Source organism: Branchiostoma floridae, chromosome 18 (assembly GCF_000003815.2).
Source record: "Branchiostoma floridae strain S238N-H82 chromosome 18, Bfl_VNyyK, whole genome shotgun sequence".
Classification (NCBI taxonomy): Eukaryota; Metazoa; Chordata; class Leptocardii; order Amphioxiformes; family Branchiostomatidae; genus Branchiostoma; species Branchiostoma floridae.
In genome coordinates, this window is record NC_049996.1 from 5,332,032 (window position 1) to 5,354,273 (window position 22,242).

General features: G+C 40.1%; 2 protein-coding genes across 2 annotated transcripts; both read left to right on the forward strand.

Annotated features, from left to right (window-relative positions):
• Positions 1–8,273: 8,273 nt before the first annotated feature.
• Positions 8,274–18,762, forward strand: LOC118405297 (cytochrome P450 2U1-like). The gene is made up of 7 exons (XM_035804729.1): positions 8,274–8,662; positions 12,252–12,394; positions 13,069–13,279; positions 13,749–14,032; positions 14,778–14,966; positions 16,447–16,582; positions 18,183–18,762. Exons 1-7 carry the CDS (start codon positions 8,293–8,295, stop codon positions 18,359–18,361), a joined length of 1,512 nt encoding a protein of 503 aa, XP_035660622.1. The 5' UTR covers positions 8,274–8,292; the 3' UTR covers positions 18,362–18,762.
• On the forward strand, positions 8,293–20,890 carry LOC118406018 (cytochrome P450 2J6-like). The gene is made up of 7 exons (XM_035805873.1): positions 8,293–8,662; positions 13,076–13,279; positions 13,749–14,032; positions 14,778–14,966; positions 16,447–16,582; positions 18,183–18,333; positions 20,524–20,890. The coding sequence occupies exons 1-7, from the start codon at positions 8,293–8,295 to the stop codon at positions 20,888–20,890; spliced, it is 1,701 nt and encodes a 566-aa protein (XP_035661766.1).
• The last annotated feature ends 1,352 nt before the right edge of the window (positions 20,891–22,242 follow it).

Sequence of the window (22,242 nt, forward strand, 5' to 3'; positions counted from 1 at the left end):
AATATCACACGGCAAGTGACGAAGGGGTATTGTGGGTCCAGGCTTGAGTCACATTTCCCATAATCTGCTGCGAAATAGCATAACTACTTGGCTAGAAAGCGTAATAAGAGATGTGTTTTTGGTAAAATTAATTTTGCGGGCATATATTATGATTCCACACACTACTCAAACATCTGTTCCAAACCAAAATAAAAGTCACTACGTCTGGGCATATTAATTCATGAATCAGCTATTCCGCTATTCTACAAGAATTAAACACGTTCTCTTAAAAAAGTTTTTTTTTTCCATTAAATGGAAGCATGAGACTATTCAAAACGCACGCAGCTTGTAGTAAGTACAGGACTGATAATCTAGCCTGGGTGCGACAGTATTGAGCCAGCGGTTACTACAGAGGATGGCCATGGTACTGCTAGCCAGATTAACTTTCGCTTATAGCAGCCCGCCAAACATCCGCCGGCCGCGGGGAGGGGCCAGTTGAGCCCTAGACAGCGGAGTTTGCGTTACACAGACTAGGCTACTGCCTGTTATCCGCGTAGTATGCGAAAACTACATGGAGAATGATTTCTTTATCCAGAATGGAGATGGGTCGGAACGTGGTGCGTGTGATCCGCAAGACGTTAGGCATGGACGAGTTCTCCGAACTCGAGATCATGAAAGTCTGCGGAATCCTCACGAGTAGGACACTCCGTCTGCAACTCAATATTGACTGATCGAAAGGCTGAGCCAGCGGTCACAACGGAGGATGGCCAAGGAACTCAGGCTACTGAGTACGACCAGTGAAAGAAGAGCCAACGTTATCCGCGTGGTATGCGAAAACTACATGGAGAACAATTTCTCTTTTTCTAGAATGGAGATGGGGCAAAACGTGGTGCGTGTGATCCGCCAGACGTTAGGCATGGACGAGTTCTCCGAACACGAGATCATGAAAGTCTGCGGAATCCTCACAGCTAATACCGTTGTCACATGATCCACGATCTTCGGTGGAAGATCGGCCATATTTAAGATCAACAGAGGGTTGCACGTATTTTTCACCTGAAAACTGTCACTGTCACATTTACCCATACTTTGTACCTTGTACAATTGTTGTGCAATAAAGTTATTATTATAAGCGAGGCTCGGGCGATTGCCGCAGAATTGTCGTCCGATCGATTATCGCCAAATGTGACAGCTACAAGGGTATAAAGACACTCCTTCTGCAATTCAATATCAACTAGAGTTCCACGAACACATACCTTTGCCAAATAATCCTAAGAAATTTTGGACTTTCTTTAAAAATAAAACAAAATCACATTGCTTGCCACAAATTCTGAAATACAAACATTATCAAGGAACGACACCTACTGATAAAGCAAATCTGTTTAACAAGTTCTTCTTCTCTGTTTTTACTACCCCTGTAGTAAATCAGCCTCTCCCTGAGATCAGTGCTTGGAGACATCCCTTCCTCGGCAACATTGACTTTACAATCAAGGAAGTTCTAGATGTCTTGCTTACCTTAGATTGTACAAAAGCTATTGGCCCTGACTCTATATCCCCAGTGATCCTACGCGAGGGTGCACACGTATTAGCTCCTCAACTTACTGCCATCTTCAACAAAAGTATTCAATCGGGCATAGTTCCAGCTAAATGGAAAGAAGCCAACGTCTGTCCCGTCTTTAAGAAAGGCAGTAAAGACTCTGTTGAAAACTATCGACCCATTTCCTTACTCAGTGTAGTAAGTAAGGTTATGGAACGTTGCATTTTTAACCGTATTTTCCCTCACCTTCAAGACCAAATTCACCCACTACAACATGGCTTTATTAAAGGAAAATCTACTACTACCCAACTATTGGAAACCTTTCAAACCGTCGGGACAACTTTGGATCACAGTGGCCAGATAGATATAATTTACCTCGACTTTTCCAAAGCTTTTGACAGCATTCCACATCACCTTCTTGTACACAAACTTAAGACATTTGGATTCCACTCGAATCTCCTAAATTGGTTCTCTGATTATCTGTCTAATAGAAGACAACGAGTAGTCATTGAAGGAGTTTCTTCAGACTGGCTTCCTGTAATATCCGGAGTCCCACAAGGTTCCATTTTGGGACCTCTACTTTTTTTACTTTATATTAATGACCTGCCCTCTACTATAGAATGTCCCATGGCCCTTTATGCTGATGACTCAAAATGTTACAAGCAAATTTCATCACCAGCTGATTGTATTTCCCTTCAGCATGATATTGACAACATGGTCGAATGGAGTGTCACATGGATGATGAAATTTAATACCTCTAAATGTAACGTGCTCACTATCTGTAGGTCTAAAACACCAGTGCTCTATGACTACGAAATTGAGGGACAAGTGCTCTCATCAGTTACGGAATTTAATGACCTAGGTGTAACTATGTCCAACTGCCTATCTTTTAAGAGTCATATAAAAAACATCACAGCTAGTGCCAACTCGACCCTCGGCTTTATTAAGAGATCTGTTGGTTACCATGCCCCTGCAAGTGTTAAGAAAATCCTATATATTACACTAGTTAGGCCCAAACTCGAATATTGCTCGTTAATCTGGTCCCCCCACACTCATAACTTAATTACTTCCCTTGAAAAAGTCCAAAGACGTGCTACAAAATACATTCTCAACAACCATACAACTGATTACAGGGATAGATTGATCTACTGCCAACTCTTACCTCTATCTTACCGCAGAGAATTATTAGACTTATCCTTCCTATTTAAATGTTTCTTGGGACAATACGGTATCGACATTCATCAATATATAAGTTTTCCACTCACATCCCTAAGATCCAACTCACAAGCCAAGCTCCAGCCCCAAAAATGTCTCACCACTACGTTTAAAAACTATTTCTTCCAAAGAATCGTTCACATCTGGAACGCTTTACCCCTCAACATTAGAACTCTAAAACTTTCCCCAGTTGTTACAATTAATACCTTTAAGAAAGCAATCCTAGTCCACTATCTCTCTCTTACCAACGACAGATTTAACTCCAACGACGTATGTACTTGGGTCACCCACTGTCAGTGTCCCAGTTGTACACCTTTCTAGATATTTCATATTTCATCTTACCATTATTTCTATGATTTATTTCTTTATATTTGTTATTATTGTATATTTGCTTTTATTGTCGTTGACAAAATCATTATTATTTGATTGTACAATTGTTATTATTTGTTATCATTATGATTATTTTTCTATTATTGTATAATTTAGTTGCACGGGAGGCAACTAGTAAAGGTTTTACCTGTTCTTGCCTCCCTACCATTTTGTAAACACAATATGGTGAAGTTCAAATAAATAAACCAGGTTTGTTATGTAGAATGTTCTCTATAGACATAAATGTGTTACTCATTACATTTTATTTTATATGCCTGGAGTTGGTTCATAACATTTCGCCATTGCTTATACAAATCAGATCCCTATTTACATAATAATATTTATTGTATCAAGCATCACTTAAGCTATCAGCATATCAAAAATCATTATGATCCTTTCATCCCTTCTTGACTTATTCTCTTTCAAAGTAGGAAACTAAACCGGCTCCTGCAGTTCAAGAAAAGACGTTACCGGACCCAAACATACACCTCTTACTCTCTGCCATCTTTCTCAGTTCCATATGTGCATATGTGACAAGTTTGAAAGTCCTATCACGGAATGCAGTGGCTTTATCAACTTTCCGCATTAACTATGCAAATTAGCCGTTAATTTGCATAATTAGTATCTCATTATGTAAGTTTTTACTTAGGCTACCTACATACCGAAAATCATGACGATCCGTCAACACGTTCATATTTTCCCATTAATTATGCAAATGAGATCATAATCTGCATAATCAATATGTACTGATATTTCTTTCTTTCTCAGCTACAAATGTGACAAGTTTGAAAGTCCTAGAAAGGCATGCAGTGGATTTTACAAACTTTCCTCATTAATTATGCAAATTAGCTGTCAATTTGCATAATTAGAATTCCATCATGTAAGTCTTCCCTTTGGCTATCTACATACCAAAAATCATGACGATCCGTCAACACGTTTATATTTTCTCATTAATTATGCAAATGAGGCCGTCATTTGCATAATTAACATGCCTTGATATTGTTTGAAAGTCCTATCATGAAATGCAGTGGATTTATAAACTTTCGTCATTAATTATGCAAATTAGCTGCTAATTTGCATAATAAGTATTTTATTATGTACATTGTTACTTGGGCTACATCTACATACCAAAACTCATGACGATCCATCAACACGTTCTCGAGTTATTCTCGTCCAAAGTTGGAAAGGAAATCGGCGACTGCAGTAAAAAAAGCCGCTAGGGGTCCAAACTTACCGCACTTACTCTTTGCTCAAAGGGCTATCTACCACTCAAAAATCATAACCACAGCATGTCCAGAACACGAGATATCAAGAATTGAGGTTCTGCTGCAGTACCTTAGCAAGCCGCTAGGGAGCCCATTATCGAACTTGACCTTCGTTTTTCCGACCCCTACCCACCTACCAAATGTTATCGGGATCCATCCTAGGCTTCTTGAGTTATGCTGTTAACACACAGACAGACAGACAGACACACAGACTCACAAGCCTAAAACATAACCTTAGCCATTCTGGCAAAGGTAAGGCAAAGGTAGCTAATCGATAGGCTGCTTGCAACAGCACCTTCTAGCGACTTTTGTGAGAAACACACCTTGATCACGTGATACGTGGGTTTAAAGACTTTGGAAACGCATCATTCAGCTGGGCGTGGTGGCGCGCGCCTGTAAGCCAGCTACGTGGAGGCTGGGGTTGGTGGACCGCTTGAGGCCGGGGGTTGAGGTCCTGAGTTCGGTCCCCACCGTGCCCCCGAAGTTGTGCCCTTGGGAAAGGCATTTTACATGACCTTGCTCACTTAACCCAGGTGTAAACATGGGTACCTGACTTCGGTTGGGAAGGTCAAAGACCACCCTTACCTTCTGTCTGTACCGTGTATGTGTCACTGTCAATATAGGTTACAAAACTTGAGTGCAGTGCCATATTGTTCTCGTCTGACCAAAAGCAAAAAGAAAAAAAAAATTACATTTTCTTACAAGGTTGTCTCATCGCCAACTGCTATTGTCACGTCTTCTGCTTTTTCTGTTACCTGTGAAGCAAATATCGTCTTTACGGTACAGATATTTTGATGAAATGAAAGGAAATGATTAATCATAATTCATATTAGTAGTTTGGGATTAAAAACTTTCGTAAACTTCAGTTTGATAATAAAGATAATAGAAGAAATAATGAACCATCAATCATTGTTCAAAGTTTATTTGCTTGTTGTAGAAGACCTTACGGAAGTCCATGTACTTCTGACGTATCAAACATTTATTGTGATACGTTTATTATATACCGACGGCATCATTTAAGTTTTAATTTTTGTTTTGTTGTTGTTGCTGTTGGCCTTTTTAAGGTGTAGAAAAGTTATTTATACCTGTCTCGGCCAGACAGAGACGACAGCCTGGCCTGTCGTAGTTTTCTCCGCCTGCTGATTTAGCTGCCTGACTGACAGCTGTAGGTTCAGCAGATCGGAACGTGTATTTTCGTCCAGCTTGTCGAATGATAACTTTACGTCCGACACTGTGACAGCTTAGAAAGATACAGGGACATGACGTCATATACTGTGTCCATTTGAGGGGCAGTGGTGAGCTATTTTAGAGCTAGGTGTTACCAGTCAGGGTTTTAGCTCTTCTTTTGTCAGAAATTCAGGCTTTTATCTATGTTTTGAGAGTCTGGTATGGCCTAGAATAATGATGGCTGGATGTTGTACAGAGTTGTCAAAAGTCACCAAAGTTCGTTTCCGTGTTGTTTCCAAGAGTTTCCGACCGTTTTTTTTAGAGATGGCTACTTGTGCACTACGTTGGCACTTTAGAGATCGAACTACATTGCCAATATGCGTTTACAACATATAACGGGGGCAACCCTAAGATCCCTGCTATTTTACGCGCTCGAACTAACGGCGCTCCATCACTAGTTGCCAAAGAGTGGTCAAGTTTTGATCAATGAATTTTTAACACATTTATTTAGAGATCATAGTTGAATAAGGAATCCATACTGTTCATGGACCCTCCGCCTTCCGCGTTACAACTGGCAAACACCGAGGACGTTATCGTGAATATAAATTCCGATTTTGAGCTGCGTTAGACAGTGCGTTAGACAGTGTGCCCCGCTTTTTGAATTTGCTCTCTTCGGAAGTTGGTGACCAATTTAGACAAACATGAATAAAAATTGTGTGTGCTTTTTGTCTCCCGCGAGGGGGGCTAAATCTTTCACGATCCAGGTCGTGTCTTTATGGGAAAGATGCACTGAATGCGGCGGCCCGACTCACAAAATCATAACGAAAATGACAACGCCCAAATCAACAAAAAAACTCTGTGTACGTATCGGGAAACATATTCGACATCACTCTGTGAAGTTTTACTTATATCGACGGTACGAATCATTTGTTAGAGTAACAAATCTTTTGGGCGTTCGCTCGTCTGCCACCTGCGGGGCCACACTCCCTGGGGAAAACAACGGCGGTGATGCTTATGTTTTTTTTTCTATGGCCAGTCTTCTATTCAACAAACATTTGAAGACCAATATTTGTAGTGTTTTGTGAAGCTTTATTTCTTATGTGAATGACAGTTGTGTGGCTGTTTTTTACTGGTTGTTGATTTATGGACACGAGCCACCAATACCTAGTAACAGGTGACCACAGTGATTCGGTGCTACCAACATTATTGTGAAAATTCTGTCTTAAAAGAAAAGGGAAGTGAATATGTGTAAATAAATTTTTATAGAAAAAAAGCTGTTTGTTTGGACTTGGTTTATTTACCTTTCTAATCATCATAGTCAGTGGCAACAAACACGACGTACTTATGCATAATAAGATCAGCAAAAAATCCGGGCATCTCAGGGCAGGGGGTATCTTAGGGCGGCCCCCGTTATATATAGTAGTGCCATGTGTATAATAGTGAGTGACTTTTTCACGGAGGTAATAAGACCCTGACCTTATACAAAGGACAAAAAAAGAGTCTACCCAAGCATACGACTGTTTCTTCTGTAAGCAACACCACCGGCGGAGGTGTTTATAATACAAACACACATGGTTCTCCTGCCGATTCGACAGATGAGCAGGCAGACAGCAGACAGGCATTTACCTGTTTGCCTGACCTGAACATGACTTTTTTATGGTGAAGGAGGGGTGTGCAATTCCTTCTCCACCCTCTCGTCTTCTGGAGCACTAAGTCTCACAGGGACAGAACAGTATGACACGTGTGAGACGGCTTCAGCAGATGCAGCTTTGTTTTTCGGAGTATCCGTCTCCTTGGAGGACTTCCGACCAAGGATGTAAGGACTTCCCCCTACCCCCGATCGCGCGACTCGTGTGTCATGGTGGGTGCGTCATGCCCGAACATGCCCTTAGGCCTGTCTCGACCACAAAGCCCCGCCAAGGCCGCTAGCCGCAGCTAGATACTTATTTACACCTGAGTTATGTGAGGAATGTCGTGTAAAGTGCCTTTCCCAAGGCAAGGGCACAAGATCGGTGACACGGCAGTCGGATTCGAACCCCCAACCTCTCGGTCTCGAGCCGAACATATCTGCCACTGCGCTACGCGGTCCCACCTAATACAAACAGGCGTAAGCTTTAACAGGTATCATGTAGATATCACTAGATACACAATGTCCATTTTAAGGTCAGACGCATGTTTCCACAAAAGCTTGCTGGACAAGTTTCACTGGCCTCAAACAACCCCTAATGATGCAACAAGTCCTTGGCAGAAAACGGAGTTAATAAGACCTTGATCTTATACAAAAGACAAGAAAAGAGTCTATCCAAGCATACGTCTGTCTCTTCTGTAAGCACAACCACCGGTCAAGATGTTTATAGTGCAAACAGGCGTATGTTTGACAGGTATCATGTGCATTAGATACATAATACCCATTTCAAGGTCAGACCTATGTTAACACAAAAGCTTGCTGAACTGGTTTCAAGGACCCCAAACAACGCCTAATGATGCAAAAAGTCCTTGCAAGAAAACGTAGTTAATAAGACCTTGATCTTAAACAAAGGACAAGAAAAGAGTCTACCCAAGCATACCCCTGTTTCTATTATAAGCACAACCACCGGTGGAGTTCTTTATAACACATGCAGGCGTATGTTTGATAGGTATCATGTGCACCAGATACACGATGCCCATTTCAAGGCCAGACTTTTATGTTTACACAAAAGCTTGCTGGACTGGTTCCACTGACCCCAAACAACGCCTAATGAAGCAAAAAGTCATTGGCAGAAAATGGCGGAGAGTGCACTATATGTGGAGATCTTCAGGCTGTCACTTCTGAACTGTCAGACGTTTCTGGTGCTCTGTCTTGCCTTTCTTTTGTCGTTCTTGTTTCTAAGACGTCCTAGGAACCTTCCTCCTTACCCTGCAGGATGGTGGCCTGTCTTCGGGCACCTCTTCTCCTTGGGCCGAGCGCCACACCTGAAGTTTACGGAGTGGAGGCGGCAGTACGGGGACGTGTTCACGGTGAGATTTGGGCTAAACGACGTGGTGGTTCTGAACGGCTACACGGTCGTGAAGGACGCACTCGTGAGCAGGTCCGAACTGTTCGCCTCCAGGCCGCCGAGTTACGTATTCGACATTATTACTGGTGTCGGAAAAGGTATGTACGTAATGTTTATTACCTGCATGTATGCAGGTATGGTTTTGATGCTGGTGGAAACTTTTCGGTAGCCGGGGATGTAGGGCGCTGTATCTCGTGAACGGATGGTGCGAGCACGACGATTTTTGGTACGTGGGTTGGGGGTGGTAGCCTGACACTCAGGTGTGATTTTGGGCCTCCTGGCGCTTGACCTTGACATTGAAGGTGGCATTTTTTGTGTTTTTGGGGCACGTTTGGCGCTGTGTGTCCGGAACGATACGCGCCATTGCGACGATTTTTGGTGCATGGGTGGGGGGTTGTTGCCTGTTGCCTAGGATTGACTTTGGGCCTTGTCGCGTTTGAACTTGACCCGGCAGGTCGAATTTTGTGTCCGGGAGGGGTGTTTCCGGAGTTATATCTTCTGAACGGCTGGTGCTGGCGCAATGATATTTGGCACATGTGTCGGCGGTGGCTGAATAATGCTCAATTTTGATTTTGGCGCCCTTGGTGCTTGAACTTGACATTTTAGGTTACCTTTTGTGCGGGCACGGGGCGTGCGCTGTATCTCCGGAACGCAAGGTACCATTATGTTGCTATTTGGTACGTGAGTTGTTTGTGGTGTCCTGGTGGTCAGGTTTGATTTTGGGCCTCCTAGTGCTTGAACTTGATACTGTATAGGTTGACCCTGTTTTTGTGTGGTTGGAGCATCCTCCCAATATCTGCTTGGTTTTAAAAACAGATTATGGTTGGGTGTAGAACCATCATCTGGCCTGGGCCACCTTCAATGTATCAGGTTACTTAGTGGCACTGACAGTTTGCCAGATGACGGGAGTGTACAAGATTATATATCTGTTGGTCAGGTATAATTGGAGTTTGCTTATTACTCTTTGTGGTGTTTCTAGAGCTGTATAGTACAGAGTTTTAAGTTCCGGTACAAGTTCCTTTACCCTGTTGGCAATCATGGTTGAACTTGAACTTAAACAGAAGAAGATGCAATTTTCTAATGTGGAGGAGAACTGTATAGAGTGTGGGCATAAGAGAAAGGTATGTGTATGATTTGTCCTGTGTTTCTTTTTGTTTCTTTGGTAATGCCATTTCCATACTGTATACAGGTAATTTGTTGTTTTGTGCTAGTCATATTCGCTTGGTTTTTGGGCCTGCTTAATCTATGATACAGGCAGGGTTAAGTGGTGGAGGCTTAGCTTTGTTCTGTTTTGAATTCAGTATCGTTTGTTGCATTTTGTCGCGGCAAATATATGATGAAATTCCCCTTCTAAGCAACTGCTCATTGGTTTGCGGGGATGTTTGCTGGGTGTTTGCTCTGACTACAACAGCTTCTGAACTTTTCAAAGCTTCCATTGCCAGCAGCTTGCCATCTATAAATGGGATTGACAAGGACATTTTTCATAGTAAATTGTGCTGTTAAATTTGGCTTAGATACTACAGGAGATTTAGGTTTGGGTTGGATGGATTGAATGAAAATATCATACCACCCTGGGGACTAACTGTTGCTGCTGCATGGGGGCTACCACTATTCATATTGTCTAATGTCTATGGAACTACAGATAAAAGTATCATTGGTCAAATTATGCAAGTAACATTCCGATGTCAAGTGAATAACACCCCAGAAATAAATCTTTAATGAATATCATTGGAAGAACACAAACCAAGGAGACTTAGCAGCTGCATTAGGTCAGTACATTGAAATAGGAAGATATTAGTATATCATGTGACAGAGTAACTACATGTGCATGGGCCATCTGAGACAAAAAAAGGTAGCGTCTCAACAACTTCAAAGTACTGTGGTTGGTTACATAAGAAATCCAAAATAAGTAATGTTCATCCATGTCCAAACTTACAAATTCAGAAAATGGAATTTCAGAGTCAGACTTTTGCATGGTGCACAACCAACACGGTAAAAAGCTCATTTTTCCAACCACGTACCATAGACAAAAAGGCAAAAATACACAATAGGTCTACAGAAACCCAATACATTTCATGCAGGCCTGAGGTCTACGAACTCTTGTTTATTTTCAGGGTTAAAATTTGTCGTAAACACATGTTGAATGTCAGCACCTGGCACTGTAAGCTTGTAACAAGTTTCATGAAGGCGCCATATTTATCTGTGTGCAGCTGTTAGATCCAGACTGGGGGGGGGGGGGGGTCTAAAAGTGCTTGCGCCAACTTTGATGTTGTGTGACTCCCAAACGGCTTGTGCTAGGACAACCAAAATTGTGATTTTTCTTTAAAAGCTGTTGGCAACAATTTACTAAACAATCGTCTAAACAATGGACTTTTTTCTTGCTAAATTACATATATTTTCATATATCTTTCATGTCTGAGATACCTTTTTGTGACATTTATAATTCAATATGCATAATTATGCTAATGTTATGACGTTACTGACAAAATCCAAGATGGCTGCCAATATCATCGTGAAAAGTATAATCAGCTTATTTTCACTCGAATTTCCTCACTACTTGGTATTCCCTACAAAATATTCATGTGGACGTTTTTGATCCATTTCCATGGGATTTTAGGGTTATATGTTAAAAAATGTTTATCTTAAGACATTTAAGGTTGATGATCCAAGATGGCGGATTGAAAGTAGTAGCTAAAATACAATTTGCGACATTTTATGACGTCATTTAGACGTAGTTGGACTGACTTTTGACAACATAAGTCTTAGAAGACTTGAATATTGATAAGAAACCCTTTATTGGTAACTTTCGTGTGATATATTTGAGTATTATGGGAATTCCCCGTTTAAGCCCAAAAAATCAATCATAATTACGTCATAATAATATCAACATTTCAGGCATTATTAAACTTTACAAGAACATTACCCAAAATTCAGCGATCGTACAGTAAGCGGTTTTTAAATTACGAAGGAATGGGGGGGGGGCTGAAACCCCACCCCCCCAACTAGCCAGGGAATGCCAAAAAGCCGAGTCTGGATAGGGTTAATGTTGAGAGCTATCGTTTTTCTTGTTTCACTGTCTACATTGTCTACTTTAAAGAATTATGTGTTTCTAAAACGCGTTCGCCGTAGCACTTTAAACAACTACTTTAAATATTATATAGAATGTGAATTCAATTATCTTAAACGGTTAATCAACAAAAGTTTGATATCATTCTATTCTGCATTAAAATCCGTAGCTGTAAAGTCTCCTTTAGTTCTACATAAAAATGATGATATAAATAATTACAACGCATCTCATCTTTCCCACCACAAGAGTTTAAATAACAACTAAAAGTTAGAATTATTTTTATACCATGAAAAATTAACTATTTTGTAAATGTTTTTTTAGCAATGAGATACCCTTCTTGCTTTTAGCAACTCTTATCAACGCATCAATATTATCAAAACATATCCACGTCTTCTCGAGTTTAGCTGCCCGCCAACAAAAAATAAGATGGATAGACGAAAGTGGTAACATAACCTTTTCTTGGCGAAGTTATCAATAATAACCAGTCAATGGAGATGTACAATAAATAAATTAGATCAATGCTGTCCAAAATCAACTTCAGATGTCATTCCATAAATCAAATTCCTGTTTGTCTTGATTTCGTTTATGTGTTTGTTTTCTTCAAAATCAAACTACAACAGGTCTTGTGACTGCAAGATGGGGACATGGTTACAAACAGAAAAAGAAATTCTCCATAAGTGTCTTGAGAACCCTGGGAATGAAAGTCGGAAAGAATAGCGTTGAAGACAAGATTAAAGAAGAAGCAATGTGTATGTGTGAAAAGGTAAGCAGTGGTCATTTATTTTACGAAAAAATAATTTTATCAACTAAAAATATTCTAAGCTGTTTAGATTTATAATGAGGACACAGATCGTGCCCGATGGCCAATTGCAAGTACATGGTATAAACATAGTGACAATGGACAGTCATTAACAATGTTCTACTCTAATACTAGTGTTGGCTATTTCTAAACAGGTTGGGTTTGACTTCTTTTTTGGAAGCAGAGGGAGACGAAAAGCACCACCTTTTCTAAAATTTTAGGGTTCTGCGATTTCAAGAGTCTTATTATAGTACTCGCGATTATAGCACTCGAATTCTTTTTAATACAAAGTGTCTAACCCGCTTTCGGTAAACTTAAAATGGTGGTAATTCCGCAGGTGCAAATACCCGATTTTTATCAATATAATTAGCTCTGACGCTATGTCTGTTGTTTACATCTTTCTCTGCCTCCTTTATTCATTCATGTACACTTACACTTCGAATATGCATATGCAAGTATCCGAAATAATATCGATATCATACCTATATCCACCTTAGAAACATTACAATGATTCCCTGCATCGAATTCTCCTGTCAATACTAGCAGCAATTGGTTTAGTAGATCACCAACGTGCAATTGGGAATGTGGGAATGGAATAAGGGCCAAAGTTTGTCAAAGGTTGCATTTTTCTTGCTTAGATTGCAGAGTACAGGGGAAAGCCATTCGACGTTGAGGAAGAAATACGAACCACAATAGCCAACGTCATTTGTTCCATGATCTTCGGCAACCGTTTTGACTATGGGGATGAGAAGTTTAGAGAACTGGCAGAAGCCATGATCGTCACATTGGTGAGCATTACATCTGGACAGCTGATCAGCATCTTCCCTTTCCTGCGATTTGTTCCATATGGTGAGTGTTGTGCCTTTCGTATTTCGTTAAGCCATTCCAGACAGGTGTACCGAAAGTGCGAAAAGGAACGAAAAGGAACGAAAAAGAGGGAAAAGGAACGAAAAGGAACGAAAAGAAAAGAAACGAAAAGGAACGAAAAGAAACGAAAAAGAAAGTACCGAAAGTGCGAAAAGAACGAAAAGGAACCTTTCGCACTTTCGGTAGACCCTTCCAGACTGGGTTTTTCTGACATTTCTTGGCCTGGGAGGGTCTCATTCGACCCCCCCCCCCTTCATAATTTCAAAACGGCTTACTGTACGATCACCAAATTTGCAGGGGGCGATGTGCTTGTTCAGTTTTATAATTCCTAAAATTACTGGTAATCTGGCTTCATTAACACTTTTTTTTAAGAGACCATATATAGCAATATGAAGATAGACTATGTTTTCTTTTTAGGGCTAAAATGCATCCAACAACCCTTTTTTCGCAGTGAACAAGGCTTGTAACGATGCAGTCAAGTACAACGAAAAGATCCTAAAGTTCATCAGGGAAGAGATATCTCGCCATCGCCGTGACCTCGACCGCGAGAATCCACGAGATTTCCTCGATTTCTGCCTGATTGAAGTGGACAGACACGACAAGGTAGACAACCTGACAGAAGAGAATGTGATGCATGTTGTTCAAGAACTTCTCTTTGGTGGAATCGACACCACTACTAACACACTCCGATGGGGGCTCATGTACATGATCCTGTACCCAGATGTCCAGAAAAAGGTTTGTGATATAAACATGAACTTAATTGCTCGATACCGTATTTGTACATGGTACAAAGTATGGCAACGACTGTTACACAAAGTACAAAATAGGTGTATAGACTAAGACATAGCAAGAAGGGCTAACAAAAGTCTTTGATATAGTGTTACAATCGAGTTAGGCTAATCATGAGTCTCATTACTTTTTCTAATAGCAAAGCAGCATTTGATATATTTACCTATCTTTGCATTATGGGAGTTGTGGCATCTAAAGATATATACAAATATGTCTGTAGCATCGAGTCTCTTGAAATCTGCTGTACTTGATTCGAGAAATGTGAATAGCTCATTACGTAAAATAGCGTATCTAGAACATGCCATGAAAAGTATTAGAGCGTAGGGTCTCCATGCATAAGCAGATCAACGTAATATCATCGAACAGAATATGACAAAAACGTGTCACTGCGAAAAACACAGACAACAAGCATGCTTGAACATAACCCCTACACTATTTCAAAATATTACATGAAACTTATCAAAACAAGCATAAAGACAGACCAGAAACAATACCTCTACCTACATCTGATCTTTATGACTATCTTCTGACACCTCACTTCTTGTTAGTGCCTAGCCTTTAAAAGCTAATAGCTGAAGAATTGACCCTACTATACATTACATATATTTGGACCCTGACGCACTTATAATACAGCGAAGAGTAAGTACAAAATCACCGATTCAAAGAGATATTTAACTTCTCATAAACATAGGTTCAACTGGAGATTGACGCAGTTGTTGGAGGCACCCTGCCCACCCTGTCCCATCGCTCCCAGCTGCCTTACACGGAAGCTACAGTGATGGAAGTACAGCGTCTCCGCTTCGTGGTTCCTCTTGGTTTGCCACATGCTACCACACAACAGGTCAAAGTTGCTGGGTTCGACATTCCGGCTGGAACTCAAGTATGTCATTATCAAGATGTATATACATTATGTTTCCGCACAGACATAGTCTTTAGTTTACCGAATGCTTTGATTCACAAAACAGAAAAAAATGCTATGATAGAATATTGTCATTGATTATGCAAATGTACTCCTATTTTGCATAATTAGTATTTCATTTTGTACAACATATTCTGAAGTACTTACATATCAGAAATCATGAAAACCCATCGTTCCCTCATTGAGTTATCGTCTTCAGAAGTTTTTGACAAAAAGGCCACTGCTATCCCCAAACTTGCCGCTAGGGGGCTCAAACTTATGTCATTAAACCTGGGCACAAGAGCTATCTAACACCCCCAAATCGTGACCTGTATCACTGACAGAATTCAGTGCTTATGCGTCGATGAAGGTTTGACATCAAAGTAATGTAAGTAATGCCAAAAAAACAGTCACTTAAGCAACTGGATATGATTTTGTAAACGGTCAGACGTTTCAGACAACCTTCCGGTATCTTTCGTCAGTGACACTGGAGAAATCTTGCTCGAGAGAGTTTGTATATATTCTAGCTGAGAATTTATATGCAAAAGAGGTCTACTTGGAGAACAGATTTATCCTATAGTTATAGATTAATATGCAAAAAAGGGAAAGAAAACTTTAATTTGATTTTGATAGTCTACTTATAGATTTTAGAGTGCTAATAAAGCCCCCATGTTTTGTGTTGGTGCGTGTCTGTGGGTGTCGCCATTTTGTTATCCATCATGCTAAGGGCGTGGTCTATTATGAGGAATGGTAAAATATGTAAAAAAAAATTAAACCATATGTTACTAGAATTCTGCGACTTCGTACCCCCATAAAATATTTAGGGATTTTGTAGGTGTTATGCAGAAGGCATACACATTTACATGATTTACTCATGGTGGTATGTATCATTGATTAGCTTACATATGTAGAAAGTTGAAATTTCTAATATGTCATACAAATTAGTTCCTCATTTGCTTGTTTGATATTTGTTTATGTTCCAACGGTCATGAAATACATATGTTACATTTATTGAATTCGAGTTATGAAAAACAAAGGAATTATTTCAGTCCCTTATCATTTTTTTTCAAATCAAAACGCCATTTCATGCATAATAATTATGCCAGTGTGTACATCTTTGCCAAAGCTACCTGCATGCCGGAAATTGGTTGTTCCTTTCTTTTATTATCATATTTGGAATGTTTTGACAAAAATGCCTCGGCTATTTCAAAATTCAATGTTAGGGGGCGTTAATCGCGTTATGTTCACGTACATTTTACATCCTGTATTCTTTTTTCCATGCACGGATAGCTCATGTCCATTTGGTCAGAATAGGAGGTTTCCAGTTAGTTATTATTTACGTTTTAAACTAAACGTTTTCTTTCAGATTATTGTCCTAAGTTTGAAGGCCAAATTGAAGTTCCGATCGTTTCTAATCTTGACATGTAAATACAATGTCCATGTGTATATTTCTGTATTGTAGGTCCTGATGAACCTGCACTCTCTTCACGTGGACCCTGTTTACTGGCCGGATCCGGACCGGTTTGACCCCGGCAGGTTTCTGGACACAGACGGACGCGTCAATAGCAAGCTGGATTCTTTCATGCCGTTCTCAGGAGGTCATATTTCCAAATAGTCACCTTTCATACAGTCATGTTTGAAACAGTCGCTTTGAAACAGTCACCTTTGAAACAGTCGCCTTTCATACAGTTACCTTTCATACACTCGCTTTCACACGCAGACAGTCACCTTTCATACAGTCTCCTTTTATACAGCCATCTTTCAAACAGTCACCTATCATACAGGCAACTTTCATACAGCCAGATTTTATACGGTAACCTTTCAAACAGTCACCTTTCATACAGTCACCTTTCATACAGTCACCTTTCATACAGTCACCTTTCATACAGTCACCTTTCATACAGTCACCTTTTAAACATTCACCTTTTATACAGTCACCCTTCATACAGTCACTTTTCATACAGTCACCTTTCATACAGTCACCTTTCATACAGTCACCTTTTAAACAGTCACCTTTCAAACAAGTCACCTTTCATACAGTCACCTTTCATACAGTCACCTTTTAAACAGTCACCTTTCAAACAAGTCACCTTTCATACAGTCACCTTTCATACAGTCACCTTTTAAACAGTCACCTTTCAAACAAGTCACCTTTCATACAGTCACCTTTCATATAGTTACCTTTATACAGTCACCTTTCATACGGTCACCTTTCAAACAGTCACCTTTCATACAGTTACCTTTTAAACAAGTCACCTTTCATACAGTCACCTTTCATATAGTTACCTTTATACAGTCACCTTTCATACAGTCACCTTTCAAACAGTCACCTTTCATACAGTTACCTTTTAAACAAGTCACCTTTCATACAGTCACCTTTCATATAGTTACCTTTATACAGTCACCTTTCATACAGTCACCTTTCAAACAGTCACCTTTCATACAGTTACCTTTCATACAGTCACCTTTTAAACAGTCACCTTTCATACAGTTACCTTTCATACAGGCACCTTTCATACAGTCACTTTTCAAACAGTCACCTTTTAAACAGTCACCTTTCATATAGTTACCTTTATACAGTCACCTTTCATACAGTCACTTTTCAAACAGTCACCTTTTAAACAGTCACCTTTTATACAGTCACCTCTCATACAGTCACCCTTCATACACTCAACTTTCATACACTCATCTTTCATACACTCATCTTTCATACACCCACCTTTCATACATTCACCTTTCATGGCAATTATATTTGAACGGCTTTTCTAAATACCACTTTTTTTGTACACAGCCGAATGTTTTACCTTCCTGACGTCTTGATGACTGTCTGTCACCTCCCTTATATCCCCCTCACATTAGGCGAAAATCAATCGGACGACGAGTCTGCGAGCTCTAAATTACGAGGAGGCATGACCCTGACGGGAAGGGGGGAACTCTGCTATTTCTTCCTCGGCAGCAGGGTCATGCCTACTCGTGATTTGGAGATCGATTTTCGCCTAATGTGACGGGGTATCATGACAATACTGGGAGATTTATTTGCACTGCTGCTCACAGATGCGGCTCCCAACAACACGTACCTAGTTATGTATTTAAAAGTCTCTTATTTATTGACTTACCAACTTGATGGAATCAATTCATGGTATTTCTATTATAAATAAATTTATTGTTCTCCATTCACTGCAAAAATTTCCATTCCAGGACGCCGTGTGTGCCCCGGAGAGCAGCTCGGCAAGATGGAGCTGTTTCTGCTGTTCTCCAGCCTGCTGCAGCACTTCACCTTCAAGCTGCCAGAGGGCGCCCCGCCTTTGTCTACTGAAGGGACATTAGCGATCACACTCATGCCACACGCGTTTGAACTTTGTGCTATTCCTCGATAAGTCGTAACTACTAGTAATGGCGTGATTGTATGATTATATGCTACAGGTAAACCAAGGGTAAGTTGTACTATAAGATAGCAACCACGACAATACTTAGCCCATTAGAAATATTGTCATTAAAAACTGAAGTATTTGAAAATAATATCGTACCCTCTGTAATACAATGTCCAAAACTATGGACACGCATGAGGCATGTATGTATGTATGTATAAAAGCGCTTGTGCCGAAAAGCTTCTAGATATTGTTTTTACATTGCTATACAGCTTGTTATCGTTAATAGGCTTATTAGGTTTGTCATCTCTGCTTTGTATGATCTGTATACACTACGTTATGAAATATGTTGTAATACGTACGTATTGCACATTGAAATTGCCTGCGACATTACACATACGAAGTAATCACTTGTGTTGTTTGCTGTATGGTGTGTAGTTACCAGGACTAGCCCTTTGTGGTATCCTTAGGTTAGTTCGGCAGCCCTAGCTGCATCTTTTAAATATGCAAGAAAAATGAAATCAGATCGCTTTTAGTGTGTAATATTTCTGTAATACCACCTGTTCCTGATATGTCAAATTCTAATCCCGATTGTAGCTCAGCCACTTATACGTGTTACACGTTCGATTTAGACAATAGCGGATTACGAACTATTTTATCATCAAGCAAATTAATTGCTACCTAAAGTAGCTTGAACTATTTTCAGGCACTTCTTGAACAACGCAAAGTAGACCACACAGCAGCGGTCTCTTGCGATACTGCTCCAATGTGCACTATCATAATCACCTGTATAGAGATGTAATTGTTACAATTAGAGTTGCGCGCTGGCATAAGTCAAGGAATACGTGTTGGTACCAAACACCAAGCTTAACTCATTTTTAAATTTTAATTGTCTAGCATTAAGTTACATAGCTACATATATCTACTAGAAATCAGATTACGGCATTTCCGAAAATAAATCCATCGGGTTGGTAGGTCATAGGATTGTAGTTTTTTTTTTTTACACTACCAGTTTATATTACCTAATGACGAGAAACGAGAAGCTGAACTTCAGTTAGAAGCTCTAAAGAAGATGTCGGATAGGCATCCAAACGTCAGTAGGTAATATTAAAGGGTTGTGTCGAAGAAAGGTGTACTGTCCTATCGATATCACGGCATTATGACTGTTTTGACACTTCATTTCCTAATGAGTCACTACGCTAGTTTATGTATGTATCGAGCAACACAACGAGACCACTCAGTTGCGCCCTCCAGCGATATACTTGTAAAAAGGTTTGCGTACACTTTGCATATAGATCGCTAGAGGACGCTGCAGTGCTGTCTGAAAAAAATATATTGATAACATATTAGGGACACCTTTCATTTTTCTTCCTTTGTTTAGCCAATCCTTTCTTGGCTAGCTTGTTCGCTCCTTAATTTATTGATACTTTAATTGCAATTACAATAACACTAATGTTTCCAGTAAGTGCACTTTATTACGTATTGCTTATACATTAGATATTGGATGTATTTAAAATTGCTATTTCTATAACGCTTACATTTAATACCATTTAATGTTTAAACAAATTGACCATACAATACATAGGGGAAAAGAGACAATTTTAATCTACTGATGTATATTTTAAACATGTTATTCGAAATTTTGAATCCAGGTCGATATGAATTTAATGAGTTTTACACAAATTTAGACACAAATTTGTAATGATATGAACCACAAAGATTCTCATCACGCAATGATATTTTACAATCGAAACTATGGATCGTGCATATATCAAACGACAAGCTTTGGAGAAATTAATCAATTGATATGTCAGTAAGAATCAGTGTTGTAGCCAGCCTGATTTTTTTAAGTACCCTGGATTTTGAATTTGGAAATCATGTTGACCGCTGAAAGGGCGAAGATTCTAAGGGGGTCTGGGAGCACGTTCTCCAGGGAAAATTTTGACGACTATACCCTAGGCCTCTAAAATGCTATATCCTGCATTTCGAAGCGGAAATTTTGCCTCTAGACTCTGCTCGATTTTTGTCCACCGTAGAGGACGAAATGGGCAAAAGTTTTGTCCTTCCCCAGCAGCAAAATTCTGTCAAAGGACAGAAGGACAGACGCTGGCTAGAACCCTTGTAAGATCAATAAAAAATCATCGTTAATCTCTTTGTTAATGATTTTTAAGGTTGCTTCTGCTCGGAGACCTTACAAAGAAGGAGGTGGCGAGTGACGATGGAGAGACTGGCCTGGCCAGCGGGAAGCGAGTCCGTCCTGAGCGAGCCATTAACGCCGCCCCTTTAGCTGTCTACGCCATGGCGGAGGTGGACGGAATAAATCCAGTTGTCTACGGCAAACTGCTCCGCACCATGGAGACGATCAACTCTAAAATGTTGAATCTGACTCGCACCTTGGAGGAGCAGACCAAGGCGAAGGGCGAGCACGGGGTGTCAGATTACACTCTGCTGACCAAGGTCCTGGACAGGCTGTGTCTGGTTCTGTACGTCATCAGTGTGGGCGTGTCCGTGTCAATGACACTCTATCTGGGCAAGTAAAAATTGTTACGTGGGGCTAACACCCAAACAAAGTATATGAGAAAAAAGTGTCATGTAAATGATTCACGTTTCCTGTCGGCTCACAAATTGGACGGATGTGCCTAATCCCTATCGGCCTTTCCCATTGGTCCCCTGTTCTACCTCCGCCCATATCCCTCATTCGTCGTTGCTCACTTTTCGTGACGGTGCGCACGTCTAGCCTATTCCCGTGTCTGTCCAGTTTGTGAATAGACAGGAAACTAAGTTCTCTTCGGAGTTTACGAAGAAGAGAACCTCTTCGAAAATATGAGGTTCCGTTTCAAAAAGGGGTTTCCTTTCTTTGCGTACCTGTGGTCAGCATTCACTGATGTTCAAAAGTCCATTTCCATATCTTAGTCAGATTATTACTTAGTTTACACATTTATCTATAACTATAATTTAAACACAAATATGTAATTTGTGCTGGGTAGCATTTAAATGACATTGTAATCTGCATAAACAATATGACTGCCCAACTTTATTATTGGTGAATGATAGCCATTCTATCCCTGTGTAAGTTTGTCATCAAATAAAGCTGTACATCATCATGCATACAATACCTCAATGTAGACTTGAAGTTATGTTTACCATTAATGATAATATATAAACAAGATATGATGAAATTTTTACAATAAACTCTACTGAAGATAAGAGCTTAAACATATTGAATACAAAATATCCGGAGATATTCAGGAGAGATATGCCTGTATTGTTTTCGTTGCCGTCCCGTCCATGGGCGCCGCCATATTGTCTCAAGGGAGTGTTTTGCATCGTCCGAAGGGAATGTTGCATGATGGGCAGTAGTGTCGTCATTTTGACGTGTTAATGATGATGTGGAATGTTTAGAGCTTGTTGTTGCAGACTTGTTGGAAATTATACAGGGACGACGGCCGCAAAACAATGAAAATTAGTATTTCTAAGGAGGAATGGAGAATTTGCATGGAAACGTGGTCTTGTGGGAAACAGTGAGACGGCAAGAGCCACATGCATGAAGGATTAATGTGATTTATGAAGTGATTTGATGGGATGGTTTGTAAATATGATCTTGCGGTCTTGTCGGAAACAGTGGGACGGCAAGAGTCACAAGCATTTAATAAATGTTTAGTGTGTTGTATGAATTGATTTGATGGGATGGCTAGGAAATGTGATCTTGTGTTCTTGTCGGAAACAGTGGGACGGCAAGAGCCAATAGTATGAAGGGTTAGTGTTTGTATAAAAGATTTGATTCGATGGTTTGTAAATATGATCTTGTGTTCTTTTCGGAAACAGTGGGACAGCAAGAGCCACAAGCATGAAGGGTTAGTCTGGTGTATAAAGTGATTTGATGGGATGGT

What these genes read in the sequence shown, in the direction of transcription:
- LOC118405297 (XM_035804729.1), top strand. Translation starts at nt 8,293, where the DNA reads ATGGCGGAGAGTGCACTATATGTGGAGATCTTCAGGCTGTCACTTCTG. An exon ending in TATTACTGGTGTCGGAAAAG is followed by an intron (nt 8,663 to 12,251) that starts GTATGTACGTAA and finishes AAACTACAACAG; the next exon opens with GTCTTGTGACTGCAAGATGG. An exon ending in CCTGCGATTTGTTCCATATG is followed by an intron (nt 13,280 to 13,748) that starts GTGAGTGTTGTG and finishes CTTTTTTCGCAG; the next exon opens with TGAACAAGGCTTGTAACGAT.
- LOC118406018 (XM_035805873.1), top strand. Translation starts at nt 8,293, where the DNA reads ATGGCGGAGAGTGCACTATATGTGGAGATCTTCAGGCTGTCACTTCTG. An exon ending in TATTACTGGTGTCGGAAAAG is followed by an intron (nt 8,663 to 13,075) that starts GTATGTACGTAA and finishes CTTAGATTGCAG; the next exon opens with AGTACAGGGGAAAGCCATTC. An exon ending in TTTCATGCCGTTCTCAGGAG is followed by an intron (nt 16,583 to 18,182) that starts GTCATATTTCCA and finishes TTTCCATTCCAG; the next exon opens with GACGCCGTGTGTGCCCCGGA.